At 41.3% G+C, this 13,564-nt stretch overlaps 1 protein-coding gene across 1 annotated transcript in view; it reads left to right on the plus strand.

Moving 5' to 3' along the window:
* The window catches only part of LOC140476793 (uncharacterized), a 567,118-nt gene that overhangs the window by 522,807 nt on the left and 30,747 nt on the right, over positions 1–13,564 (plus strand). Inside the window, exons 56-57 of the mRNA XM_072569588.1 lie at positions 3–81; positions 212–287. Of these exons, the coding sequence (XP_072425689.1) occupies positions 3–81; positions 212–287 (155 nt within the window). The remainder of the gene's footprint in view (positions 1–2; positions 82–211; positions 288–13,564) is intronic.

Below are 13,564 nucleotides of genomic sequence, written 5' to 3' on the forward strand. Positions count from 1 at the left end.
AGATTGACACATTCAAATTCAAAACAGATCTTTTGGGGAGCCTTTACAAACTTGAAATTGGTCATGATGGAGGGAAACCTGGTGAGTACAGTGTAGAAGAAAAACATAACCCAGTTTAGTGTGCTTTAACTATCAAGCTATTATGATTGAAATGTATTTGATGGTATTGATATGCATGTTAAAGTTTCTAAATATAAATATCTCTTCACAGGAAGTGGATGGTTCCTTGAAAAGATTGGGATAACTAACTTAATTACCAATGAAAACCTTGTCTTTCCATGTAACAGGTGTGTTATTAACATTATATTCATTCAGATTGCTTTATTTTTTGTTATTGTTAAACCTTTTTAAGACTTTTGGCTACAATGGAAATTTAACTCATTTTTAACTAGCAGAAAATTCACTGCAGTAAAATTTTGTTTCTGTACATGACATTAGAGCTGAGAAGTTTATAGATAAAATTTAAAACTTTTTCCATAGAAAATGCTGACACACTTTCTCATATGCAAACAAAGCAATAATATATTTGAGTACAATGTCCATATAGATAACTTAATGGATGACTATTTCACTTCAGTAAAACTTTACTGTGAAATGTGCCATTTGGGATCAACCAAATGTGGCATTGCAATTAACTATTATAGCAAATGTGATGTGATACAGCTGTAAAATGTTTTGCTAAAGTAATACAAACTAATCTCAGAATAATCAAAATTCCCAGAGTAAGATTCCCTACTTCCCATAGTGACTGTTATAAGGAATTGACTATTTCTACACACTGGATGGGAATTCTTGTGTGAGTAGAAATTCCCAGTCACAGAATACTGTTCAACCACAGAAGGTAAAAGTTGAAATTTTACTTTGCAGTCTACTTTAACTCGTTGCTGTTCATTGTCAAGATTACCGTTGCTTGGAAATGCTATGATGCTATGCAAATTTGTCTACCTCTGGAGACATCAGCAGCATTACACAATTAGCTGTGTATATTTGAACCAAGGGACGTGGAGGTGATTTTTTTTTTGCTAGTGTATGCAGTTCCCCATAAATAAGAGACAGCAATCTGACTGGACACTGCAATCTTACAGATAGAAGTCTACTACTTCGACACTGCAATCTTAAAGAGTGCAGTGTTGTTCAAAGTACTAAACTTCCATCATTGAACACACATCATCATGAAAGAGCTCCCTCATACAATGTCCAGCTTATTTAGGACCAGGGGTATCAGTTGCCCCAAGATTTCCTGGCACCACCACACTTCTTTATAAAGCTGTGCTACTACTCTTTCAATGAGAAAGGCAACTAAATCAGGATAGATTAATGTAAATATCTAGAGGCTGAGGTGACCTGTTCATATTCTCAAAACACAAGCTGAGGAGTCAGTGATGTATTCTACTCCTCCACCAAACCCATTTTAAAACAAAGAATTAAAATTTTAGAAGTATGTAGCAGGAACCTGATTTTAAAAGTATGTCTGAGATCTCAGCAAGCGCCAAAAGTAACATTGAAATCAGGCAACGGCAATACAGATGGAGCATAGAGGATGTAGGACACATACAAGTCTTTTTTTGCACAATCATTCATGACAGTAACTCCTTCCCACTGCATGAATAGCCATGTCTACATTTCATGTTGCCCCTCATGTGTTTGTTGAGATTTAGATGACTTTCATCTTGTGACATGTAAATCCTGAGCTGTCGCTGTTGCAGGCTGCATTGTTTGTCTTGCTAAAAGGAGAAAGACATTTGTAGCTGGAGATTTGAGTTGGATTGGTGAGATACTAGATCATATTAAGATTAAAAATATGGAGTTTTTGATGTTTTAATAGTCATAAAAGTCCATAAAACTGTATCCCATTTAGGGTTTAATATCAGAGATATTTAATACTTTGTCAGACATGGTGAATGTGCCAAATGACTGGCAGATAGTTAACGTGGTTTCTTTGTTCAAGAAGGTATAGACCGGATAATTACTGACCTGTTAGTTCAGCCTCAATGAAAGTGAAGTTATTGGAAAATATTCTGAAGGACAGGGTTTATCAACACTTGGAAAAGCAGGGATTGATCAGAGATAGTTAGCATGGATTTGTTCATGGGAGATCCTGTCTGACTAACTTAATTGAGCTTTTTTCAAAGATGAATACATTTGTTGACAAGGGTCGTACAGTTATCATGGTTTACATGGACTTCAGTAAGACCTTTGACAAGGTCTCACATAGATGACTGGTCCAAAAGGCCCACAGGATCCAAGGCAACTGGATCTAAATTGGCTTGCAAATAGAAGGCAAAGGGTGATGGTGGAACAATGTTTCGGTGATTGAAACCTGTGAGGAGGGTGGTCTCAGGCTAGAGTCTGGTATTTATAAACTGGTAAAGAGTGATAGAAGATAGAGTTTATTCCTAATAAGAATGAGATAATGCATTTTGGGAGATCTGTTAAGGGAAGGATATGCACAATGAATGGTAGGTCTCTAGAGAGTACTGAGAAATAAAGGAAAGTTGGTGTAAAAATCCATAGATCCCTGAAGGTCAGCAGAGGCAGACATGCTGGTGAAGAAAGGATAGGGATGCTTCCCTTCTTTAACCAGACTGGAGAATATGGGAACAAGGAAGTTTTGTTACAACTTTACAAAACATTGGTTGGGCCACAGGTGTATAGTTCTGGTCAGCATGCTATTGGAAAGACTTGATTACACTGGAGAGGGTGCAAAGGAAATTTGCCAGTGTGTTGCTTTGGATGGAAGGTTTCAGTTATGAGAACAGACTGGATGGGCAAGGTTTGTTTTTCACCTGGAGCAGTAAAGACTGTAAAGCAGTAAAGAGGTATCTGAAGTATACAAAATTACATGAGGCATAAATTAGGTAGTTTGTGAGAATCTCTTCCCGTTGCAGATGTGTTAAAGACCAGACAGCATAGGTTTAAGGTAGGAGTAAATGGTTTAGATGGGATCCGAGGAAAACATTTTCACACAGAGGGTGATAGAAATATGGAATTTGCTACCTGAGAGGCTGATAGAAGCAGGTATTCTCATAACATTTAAGAAGTACCTGGATAGACACTTAAAATGCTATGGCATAGTAGAGTATGAATCAAGTACAGGTAAATGGAATTTGTGTAGTTTGATATTTGATGATTGGCATAGACATGGTGGACTAAAGGGCATATTTCTGTACTGTATGACTCTATGACATTTGCCTTCTGTAATGTCAGGCTGCTGACACAAGCTGCTATTCTGGAGTAAACAACATGTAACTGCCTCTCTTCAGTGCCACTGGGCCGAGGACAGGCTTTGTATGACCACTTTGTATGAGAGTGGGACAGTTATTTAAGTTATATTTCTAAAAGCCCAAGTTAATACTTTATATTTTAGGCTTTGTAATTTGGAGTGTAGAGAAACAGCTCGATTTTATATCCCTGGTTTGAGGTGTCTAGAGTAGGAATGTCCATTATGAATTACATTCTTGAAAAAATCTTGGAATTAACTATTAAGAAAGAAATAGCAATGTATTTGGAAAATCATGATGTAATCAAACAGGGTCAGTGGGCTTCATGAAAAGGAAGTCATATCTGACTAATTTATTAAAGTTTTTTGAGGAAGCTCAATAGAGCGAATTGAGGAGAATGAGTAGATGTGTTGTATTTGGACTTCCAGAGGTACCTCACAAAAGGTTAAGTCATAAGCCATGGTGTTGGAAGTAATAGGAGAAAGTGAGGACTGCAGATGCTGGAGACCAGAGTTGAAAAGTGTGGTGCTGGAAAAGTGCAGCAGGCCAGGCAGCATCCAAGGAGCAGGAGAATCGACGTTTCGGGCATAAGCCCTCCTTCAGGAGTGAGGCTGGTGTGCCAAGCGGGCTGAGATAAAAGGTGGGGGGGGTGGGGGGTGGGGGCGGAATTTGGGGGAGGGGCGCTGGGAATACGGTAGGTGGAAGGAGGTGAGGGTGATAGGTCAGAGAGGGGGTGAGGGCGGAGAGGTCGGGAAGAAGATTGCAGGTGAAGAGGGTGGTGCTGAATCCGGGGGTTGATTAGATTACTTTTTTTTTAGATTAGATTACTTAGTGTGGAAATAGGCCCTTCGGCCCAACAAGTCCACACCGCCCCGCCGAAGCGCAACCCATCCATACCCCTACATCTACATCTACCCCTTACCTGACACCCTTACCTAACACTACGGGCAATTTAGCATGGCCAATTCACCTGACCTGCACATCTTTGGACTGTGGGAGGAAACCGGAGCACCCAGAGGAAACCCACACAGACACGGGGAGAACGTGCAAACTCCACACAGTCAGTCGCCTGAGGCGGGAATTGAACCTGTGAGGCAGCAGTGCTAACCACTGTGCCACCGTGCCGCCCACAGTTGGGACTGGGATAAGGTGGGGGGAGGGGAAATGAGGCAGGTGCTGAGGAAGGAGATGTGGCTGTGGTAGTGAGTCTGTTTCAGGATGTGGCTGAAGAGCTTCAGGGCAGAGGAGATGACCTGAGGGCTGCAGTGAGAGAGGGAGGAGGAGAGCTTCTTCAAGGTAGGCATCCTTGCAAGAGGATTCGCAGTAGGTTAAGATCAACTAGGAGAAAGTGAGGACTGCAGATGCTAGCGACCAGACTTGAAAAGTGTGGTGCTGGAAATGCGCAGCAGGCGAGGCAGCATCCGAGGAGCAGTACAATCGATGTTTCGGGCATAAGCCCTTCTTCAGGAATGAGGCTGGTGTGGATAGCGAATTGCCAAATGGGCCAGAAATAGCGAGTGAGATAAATGGGTTATTTTTTAGTTTGGCAATCTGTAACCACTTGGTTTCTATTGGTATCAATGCTGGGTCTCCAGCTGTTTACAATACATTTTAGTGACTTGGAAGAAGGAATTGAATATTCCATAGCCATATTTGCAGACAACACAAAAATAAGTGGAAAAGTAAATTACAAAAGGGATACAAACAGTTTACAGATAGAGTTTGTTAGGTTAAGTAAATGGAAGAAAAATTATTTCCTGGAAGGAAAAATTAAACAAATGTATATAGCCTGATGCTTCTCCTGTGTGATTTTTATGATATTTAATTTTATTAAAGCTAAATCTATGAATGTTTATTGGTATTATGAACAAAAAGAGTTCAGACATCTACAGGAAGCATGATAATGATTTTTGAGATTTAAAGGATTATTTTATTTTGTCACATTTGAGAGGAGGCAAGCTTGTGGAGTCTTTCAATATGTTAGTCTAGATAGGAAGCAAAATGGGTCTGATCTAACTTAAATTCGGCAATTCCATTTAGAGTGTGTTACTTCCCATTCCAGTTTATTACACAAAGTTATTGTAGAAAGGTAATGTTGTTTTTAAAAAGACAGTATAATTTTGAAGCTTAAAGGGTCAATTGAACTAATATTTCAAACAGACTGGACCAGATGGAACAATTACTGCATTAAGGTTAAAGTTTTCATTAAGCACCCCAAAATAGCACTGGTTTTAAAGGCAAATAAAAGATCACAAAGTTCACAGAAGGTGTATTACATATCCCTTCATCTCTTCCCTCCTCACTGCCCAAAGCCCCAGACACAGCTTCCAGGTGAAACGACATTTTATTTGGGCTTATTTTCATCTAGTATTTGATGCTTACAATGTGCGTCCAAATGTGGACTAGGTGACTGCTTTGCGGAATTTTCTTCTCAGTCCAGGACCAATGGGCCAGTTGCTTGCTATTTTGATAAAACATCTTGAACCCAAAATAACATTTGAGTTTTGGGCTTGCTACACTATTCCAGAGAAGCTCAATGGCACATCAGAGTATGACATCTTGTCCTTCATTTTCATATCCTCCCACCCTCCCCCACTCGAAGTTTACCCACCTTTGCTCCGTAATATTATCAGAAATGAGTTTGTTTCCTAATTATTGCACAATTTTCAGCACTATTCAAGATACAGAAGCTGAGTGTATCCATATGCAGTGAGGCCTGGACATTCAGGCTTGGGCTGATTATTGGCAAGTAGCATCTATGCCACATCTATGCCACCAGGCTGTGACCCATGTCTAAAAAGAAACTGGCAATTACCCCTTAATATTCAATGGCATTACCATTGCTGAATCCCTCATGACCAACATCCTGGTGGTTACCACTGTCCAGAAACTGAACTGGACCAGTAATATAAATAATGTAACTACAAAAGCAAGTTATTGGTTGGGAATTCCATGGTGTGTAACAGATCTCCTACCTCTTCTTTGCCTGTCTACCATCTAGAGGGCACAAATCAAGAATGTTATGGAATATTTGCCAGGTCGGGAGCTACTCCAACAACACTCGAGCATGTTGGTTTTGTCACAACTGGAGTATAATGTTCAGTTCTGGTCGACACATTATAGGAAGAATGTGATTGCACTGGAGCAAGTGGAAAAGAGATTAACTAGGATGCTCCCAGGTTGGAGGATCTGAGCTAGAAGGAAAATTAGCTTGATGGGGATTATTTTTCTTGGGTGAAAGTTGAGAAGGGACCCGATAAAGATCTATTAGATTATGAGGGGCACACGAAGGGCAGATAGGAAGGCATTTTGCACATTGGTAGAGGAATCAATGACCAACGGTATACATTTAAAGTAAGAGGCATAAGGCTAAGAAAAGAGTTGAGGAGAAATCTTTGATAAAATTCTGAATGGTGGTTGAATCATAAAGTCATGTAAAATGCATTAACGTAACTTCCAGATGAGCTGGAATGAGCCAAGACCTGGAAAATGCAATTAGTATAGTCAGATTTTTGTGGACTGGAACTGACATGATGTGCTGAATTGCCCTTTTCTGTACTGTAATGTCTTTGAATCAATAAGTTGTTGAGCATTCAGGACAAAGCAGTCTGCTGGATTGGCCCTCCCTTTACCACTTTTGATATTCACTCTCTTCATTACTGATGCACAGTGGCAGCATTGTGCACCATCTACCAGCTGCATCAACAGAGCTGATGCGGAGAGGGCCGAGAGTGTCAAGTTTCTAGAAGTGACAATAGCCAACAATCTGTCCTGGACCTCCCACACACGTGTGATGGTCAAGAAGACACAACAACCCTCTTCTTCCTCAGGCGGCTTTGAAAATTCAACGTGTCCATAAGGACTCTCACCAACCTTTACAGATGCACCACAAAAAGCATTCTCTCTGGCTGGTTAATGGCCTAGTATGGCAACTGCTCTGCCCAGGAGCATAAGGAAGGTGTGTGCACAGCCCAGAGCATCTTGGAAGCCAACCTCCCATCCATGGACTCTATTCATATTTCTCATTGGAAAGGCTATCAACATCATCACAGACCCCTCCCACCTTGGTAATGCTCTTTTGCAACCTCTTCCATCAGGCAGATGATACAGAAACCTGAACATGCACCAACAGGTTCAAGAAGAGCTTCTTCCCTGCAGCTAATAGCCTACTGGATGGACACCTCTAAGTTCAAATAATGTTGGTCTTGCTTTGTGCAACTATAACCTTGTATGCCTCGCTCTGTCTAAGCATCCTCTGATCTGTATGTTCGTGTTTGCTATGATCTGTCTGTACTGCACGTAAAACAAACTTTTCACTATATTTAGGTACATGAGACTATAATAAATCAAATCAAATCGGCTGCACTGTAGTAACTTATAAAGATCTTTTCAACAACAGCTAGAATGATAGAAGTAGCAGATGCATGGAATATCATTATTTACAAACTTCCCTGAAAGCCAAACCACCCTGTTCTTTAACTGTCATTGGGTCAGAATTGTACATTTTCCTTCCCAACAGCATTATGTGTTCCATACCTAAGAGCTATAGCAGATCATGGAGGCATTTCATCATCACCTTCTCCAAGGTAATAAAAGGTGGACAATAAATGTTGGCCTAGCCAGAGATACCCACATCTCATGAACAAGTATAATTCACAAAAGTACACTTATACCTGAGCTGCTGACTGCAATTGTCAATTCAAATTGTCATACTTGGAACATAGGAAGACAGTTGAGATTATTGGGGGTCAGTCATTTCAGCTCCAGGACATCTCTGCAGGAGTTTCTCAGACTAGTGTCCTAGGCCAAACCATTTTCAGCTGTTTCATCAGTGCTTTTTGCTCCACCATAAGGTCAGAAATGGAGATGTTCGCTGATGATTGCACAATATTAAGGATCATTTGTGACTTATCAGATACTAAAGCAGTCTATGTCCAAATTAACAAGATCTGGATAATATCCAGATTTAGGCTGACAAGCAGCAAGTAACATTCGCAATGCACAAATGCTAGGCTATGACTATCACCAATAAGAGACAATCTAATCACCGCTCTTTGACATTCAATGGTATTACTATCACTGAATCTCCCACTGTCAACATCCTGGAAGTTATCATTGACCAGAAACTTAACAGAAATCACCATATAAGTACAGTGCACCATATAAGAGCATAAGTACACCATATAAGAGCAGGTCGGAGGCTAGGGCTACCACAGTGAGTAACACACCTCCTGACATCCCAAAGCCTGTTCACCATCTATAAGGCACATGTCAGGATTGTGATGGAATATTCCCCAGTTGCCTGGATGAGTGCAACCTCAACAACATTCAAGAAGCTCTTCAGCATCCAGGGCAAAGTAGCCCACTTGATTGGCAATACATCCACAAGCATCCACTCCCTCCACCACCAAAGTTCATCAGCAGCAGTGTTCCCTCCCAAATGGCATTGTAGGTCAACCCACAGCAAGTGGACTGCAGCGATTCAAGAAGGCAGCTTACCACCAACTTCTCAATGGCAACTGAGGATAGGCAATAAATGCTGGCGAGCCAATGGTTCCTACATCCCACAATTGAATTAAGTAAAAACTGATGCTCCTTCCTTAATGTTATCTATCTCCAATGCCTTTAACCTCCTATACCAGTGGCTTGCGAGATGACATTTCTTGCAGATTTGTGTTTTCAGATACTCAAGAGCAGGCATGTATGAGTGCAATGGGGATGGGAATGAAAACAAAAAATACATGTTTATGTTGTCTTCAGCATGCACATTGTAACAGATTACAGGAGAAAGATTTGGAAAGGTGCTTAAAGGAGGAACATACTGCCTTCAAAAGGTTTAGGGTCTTGTGACTGTGGTCCAATTGTTCCAAGCACTATTATACTCCATGAGGTTCAGCATATGCAGTCATTTCTGCTCCTTCTGTTTGCTGCAGTATCTGTCATGTCCCTGCCTCTCTGCACCATCATAGACCTTCTCCCACTTATTACAATTTCTCCTGTACTTTAATGCTGCACTTTGGATGGTCTCCCTAGCAACTATCATGTGCAAAGATATGCCCTCAGCTCAGGAATTGGATCAAGCTGCAACTCAGAGCTGATTGCTGGCTCTCTTAATATTCATCTGAGAATTTATTTGGATGCTAACATTATCTTACCTTTTATTGCCTTGCCTGCTCATCTGGAGCTATTAAGCCCATACTACATCTGTCTAGACTTGCCTTTTAGCAGAGACACAAGGCCAGCAAGCTTGCCATGGCAGTCACTTAATGGTAAAGTCCTAGAGAGTGTTGCTGAACAAAGAGAACTTGGAGTGCAGGTTCATAGCTCTTTGAAAGTAGAGTCACAGGTCGATAGGGTAGTGAAGAAGGTGTTTGATATACTTTCCTTTATTGGTCAGGGTATTGAGTTCAGGAGTTGGGAGGTCATGTTGTGGCTGTACAGGACATTGGTTAGGCCACTTTTGGAATATTGCATGTAATTCTGGTCTCCTTCCTATCGGAAAGATGTCATGAAACTTGAAAGGGTTCAGAAAGGATTTACAAGGATGTTGCCAGGTTTGGAGGATTTGAGCTATAGACAGAGGCTGAATAGGCGGGGGCTGTTTTTGCTGGAGTGTCAAAAGCTGAGGGGTGACCTCATAGAGGTTTATAAAGTCATGAGGAGCATGGATAGGGTAAATAGACAAGGTCTTTTCCCTGGGCTGGGAGAGTCCAGAACTAGAGGGCATAGGTTTAGGGTAAGAGGGGAAAGATATAAAAGGGACCTGAGGGGCAAAATTTTCAAGCAGAGGATGGTGAGTGTATGGAATGAGCTGCCAGAAGAAGTGGTGGAGACTGGTACAATTGCAACATTTAAAGGGCATCTGGATGGGTATATGAATTGGAAGAGTTTGGAGAGATAAGGGTCAAGTGCTGGCAAATGGGACAAGATTGGGTTAGGATATCTGGGCGGCATGGATGTATTGGACCAAAAGGTCTGTTTCCATGCTATACATCCCTATGACTCTAAGTTGGACATGTTGTTGTATGCATTCATGCTCACTCAATCACTAACCATGGGCCATCAACCTATATGGATAGGCACTGTATGTTTTTCAACCAAATAACCATGTTTCAAAGTCTAAGGGGAATAGTTGCCTCCAATATCGATCCACAGGCTTCAAAATGGTCGCTCAGGGTAGACAGGGTCTGGTGTTGCTTCTCATATGGGCTGAGAAGGTGAATGTCAGGCACCCTACCACCTTTTTTTATCTCTTTCTATCCTAATGTGGGCTGATTTCTCCTGGAATGAGAGAAAGGAAGGTATTGAGAGAGATCTGGCATAGCTATTAGTGTTAGTGCAAGTGGGGAAAGGTTGTGAGTAGGCAGAGCAGAGACACACAAGGCTAGTCATGTGGATAAGTTGGATAACTATGAGTGATGAAGCAAGACATTGCAGGCAACAGTTAAAGCAACAATGAATCTTTTGTGGGAGGTGGGTGCAATGTGAACGGAGAGAGAGAGATTGGTGGCAGTTATCATGGTGGAACAGAGGACTTCATTGATCTTCTTCCTACACTGTTGGGCATTCCTGCAAATGGCTAAGACTTCAAGGACCCTAGTGACTACCTATTACCAGGCTGACATGGTCTCATGCCTCCTCACCATCCTTGTGGAAATGAACAACCCTCCTGCAGTAATTGGGGCTGTTAGCCTGGTCCAAACAAGGAATCCTGACTGACAGATATAATAGGATTGTCAGGGGTTCTGTTCACTCTAGGAACCACTTCTGAGCTGGCTGGGTCAGTGTCATATACTATGCATCTGAAAATAAAGGGTGACTGTGTGATGGCAAATTGGAGTTGTTTAAGTGGCAACGAGGTAAAAAACACCCCTGAAGAGATTCACTCACCAGAGTCAACTTTGACTTAGGGTAAGCATTTCTCACATCATGCTTTTCTTTGGGAAGCTTGACTTGTTCGAACCTGCTGTCGAAGACTAGAGCCAGTATGTGGAAAAAAATGTGCTATTTTTTCCAGACAAATTAAATTGGGGCAGACAAAACATAATGTGTAATTCTCCTGACAGCTTGTGGATTCGCAACTGTTCAGTTACTTGAAGCCTAAGTTTCCCAAGGCACTAGATTCTAAAATCTTTCAGAGTTGATGGATTTAGCTAAGGAATATTATAACTCTAAGCCTTCTCTAATTCTAAGAAGCTGTCAGTTTTACACAGCAGTTCGAGAACCAGGGAATCTGTATCAGGATTTTTAACGAAGTTAAGGTGACTGGCAGAGGCATGTGATTTTGGTCTAACCCTAAGTGAGATGCTAAGAGACTGTTTGGTACATGGGATTATTGATGTAAGCATGCAAAAACATATACAAAGAAGCCAAACTTGATTTCAGACATACACTACAACTGGCTTTATCATTAGAAAATAATGCAAGTGGAGCACATGAATTATAGGGCATCCTGACCCTTCCAGGCTGACTGAACCACTTGAGTGAAGACAATTGCATAGCCTCACTCAGGACATATCCTGAACAGAGGAATTCCAGGTCAGCAAAACCCCAAAACAAAGCCAAGCCTCAGCCAAGCGATTAAAATTTTCTCAAGGATTCAGGCTGGCAGGCCATTGTAGTTGCTGCTGATATGCAGCGAAAGAGCCCCATGAGGTCTGAATTGAGTAAGAGAACTCATAGGCCAGTATCCAAGAGAGTGCACGCCCTGGAAAATCCACCTAGAGCTGGTTTCAAACAGTTAAATTGCTTAGCAACATCCAAATCAGAACCAATTGAAATTTAACCAATCTGGCTAAATGGTCACCCAGTTCTATTGGAGGTCGATGCCAGTGTGGCTACATTAGTAATTGCAGAACATGTCTTTACCAAAATTCACTCTAGACTCCAGCTCTTAAGTTTGCATAAGACCTTAAGCAGGCTGAGAATCTATACTCGGAACCTGTACAAATTAAGGGTACAACTTTGGTTCTGGCTTCTTATGAGAAGCAATTGATTCAGTTACTGCTGGTTTTATGGGGTGACATTGGTTGAGAAAGTTTCAACTTGATTGGCTCAGAATTTTTAAATTAGAAAACAACTGCCTGAGTGAAGTCCTAATTAAATACCCAGAGGTTTTTCAGGAAGGTCGAGGGACTGTCAAAGAGGCCAAGACCACCTTACATTTTGATCAAGAAGCAATTCTACAATTCTGCAAGGCTCAGCCAGTGCCATTTGACTTATGTGCAATAGTGGCAGAAATCAAGATGCTGGAAAGCGAAGGAATCATCAGAGCAGTCTAGTTTGCAGAATTGGCAGCACCAGTCATAGTGATTGCAAAGGCTTGGTTTGCCTTTGTGAGGATTTGAAACAACTATAAACTGCTTTTTGCAGGTCAAAGAATACCTAGACCCTCGCAAAAATGGGAGGGGGAAGGTTCTTCACAATGCTGGACATGCACTATGTATACCTACACTTGCAATTAGATGAGATTCCCAGAAGTATGTGACAATTAATACCCTAAAGCATTTGTACCAATATATGAGGCTTTTGAGATATCATTTTCAAATAGATGATGGAACACATTTTATAAGGTCTACCCCAGGTCACCATTTATCTGTATGACATGCCAATAAGTGGGAAGACCAATAAAGACCAATTTAGAGAACGTGGACATGGTGCTTAAATGTTTCTCCAAGGCAGATGTACACCTTAGGAGGAAAAATGTTTGTTCCAGACACTCTAAGTGACCAACGTGTGCTACAGAGTCGACAAAACTGGATTATACCCATTGGGAGATGAAGTGAGGATGGTCAAAGGTACTCTGGTTGTCATATATTTCTTTAGGTCTTTCCTTGGGTTGGTGAATTATTACAGAAAATTCCTATGCAACTTGGCCTCCATCTTGGCAACCTTGCATCTGCTATTGATAAAGTGTCAGCCTTGGACATAGTCTCATTGTTGCTTTTTCACTTCCTGAAAGGTTACATCTTGGCTATCATCATCAATGGTGTTAGCACACTATGATCACAAGCAAGATGTGGTGCTGACATTCATTGCATCCCCATATAATATCGGGGTACTGTTGGCTCACCGATAGTCCAGCGGAGAGGAACGTCCAATACTTTCCGGACTTTGACTGATGTCAAATGAAGATATGCTAGATAGAGACAGCAGATTTGGCAGTCACCTTTGGTGTTAGGAAGTTCCATACCTTTATGGACATGAATTTGTAATAGTAACAGATCATTGCTAGGGCTACTCAGAGAGGACAGTACAGAGCTATGCAGCCTGTAGCTTCAGGTCAAATTCAGTAGTGGGCTCTTATTCTGAGTGTATACATTTACAGGTTGGAACACTGTCTG

The sequence above is a fragment of the Chiloscyllium punctatum genome, chromosome 5, assembly GCF_047496795.1.
Source record: "Chiloscyllium punctatum isolate Juve2018m chromosome 5, sChiPun1.3, whole genome shotgun sequence".
Taxonomy (NCBI): Eukaryota; Metazoa; Chordata; class Chondrichthyes; order Orectolobiformes; family Hemiscylliidae; genus Chiloscyllium; species Chiloscyllium punctatum.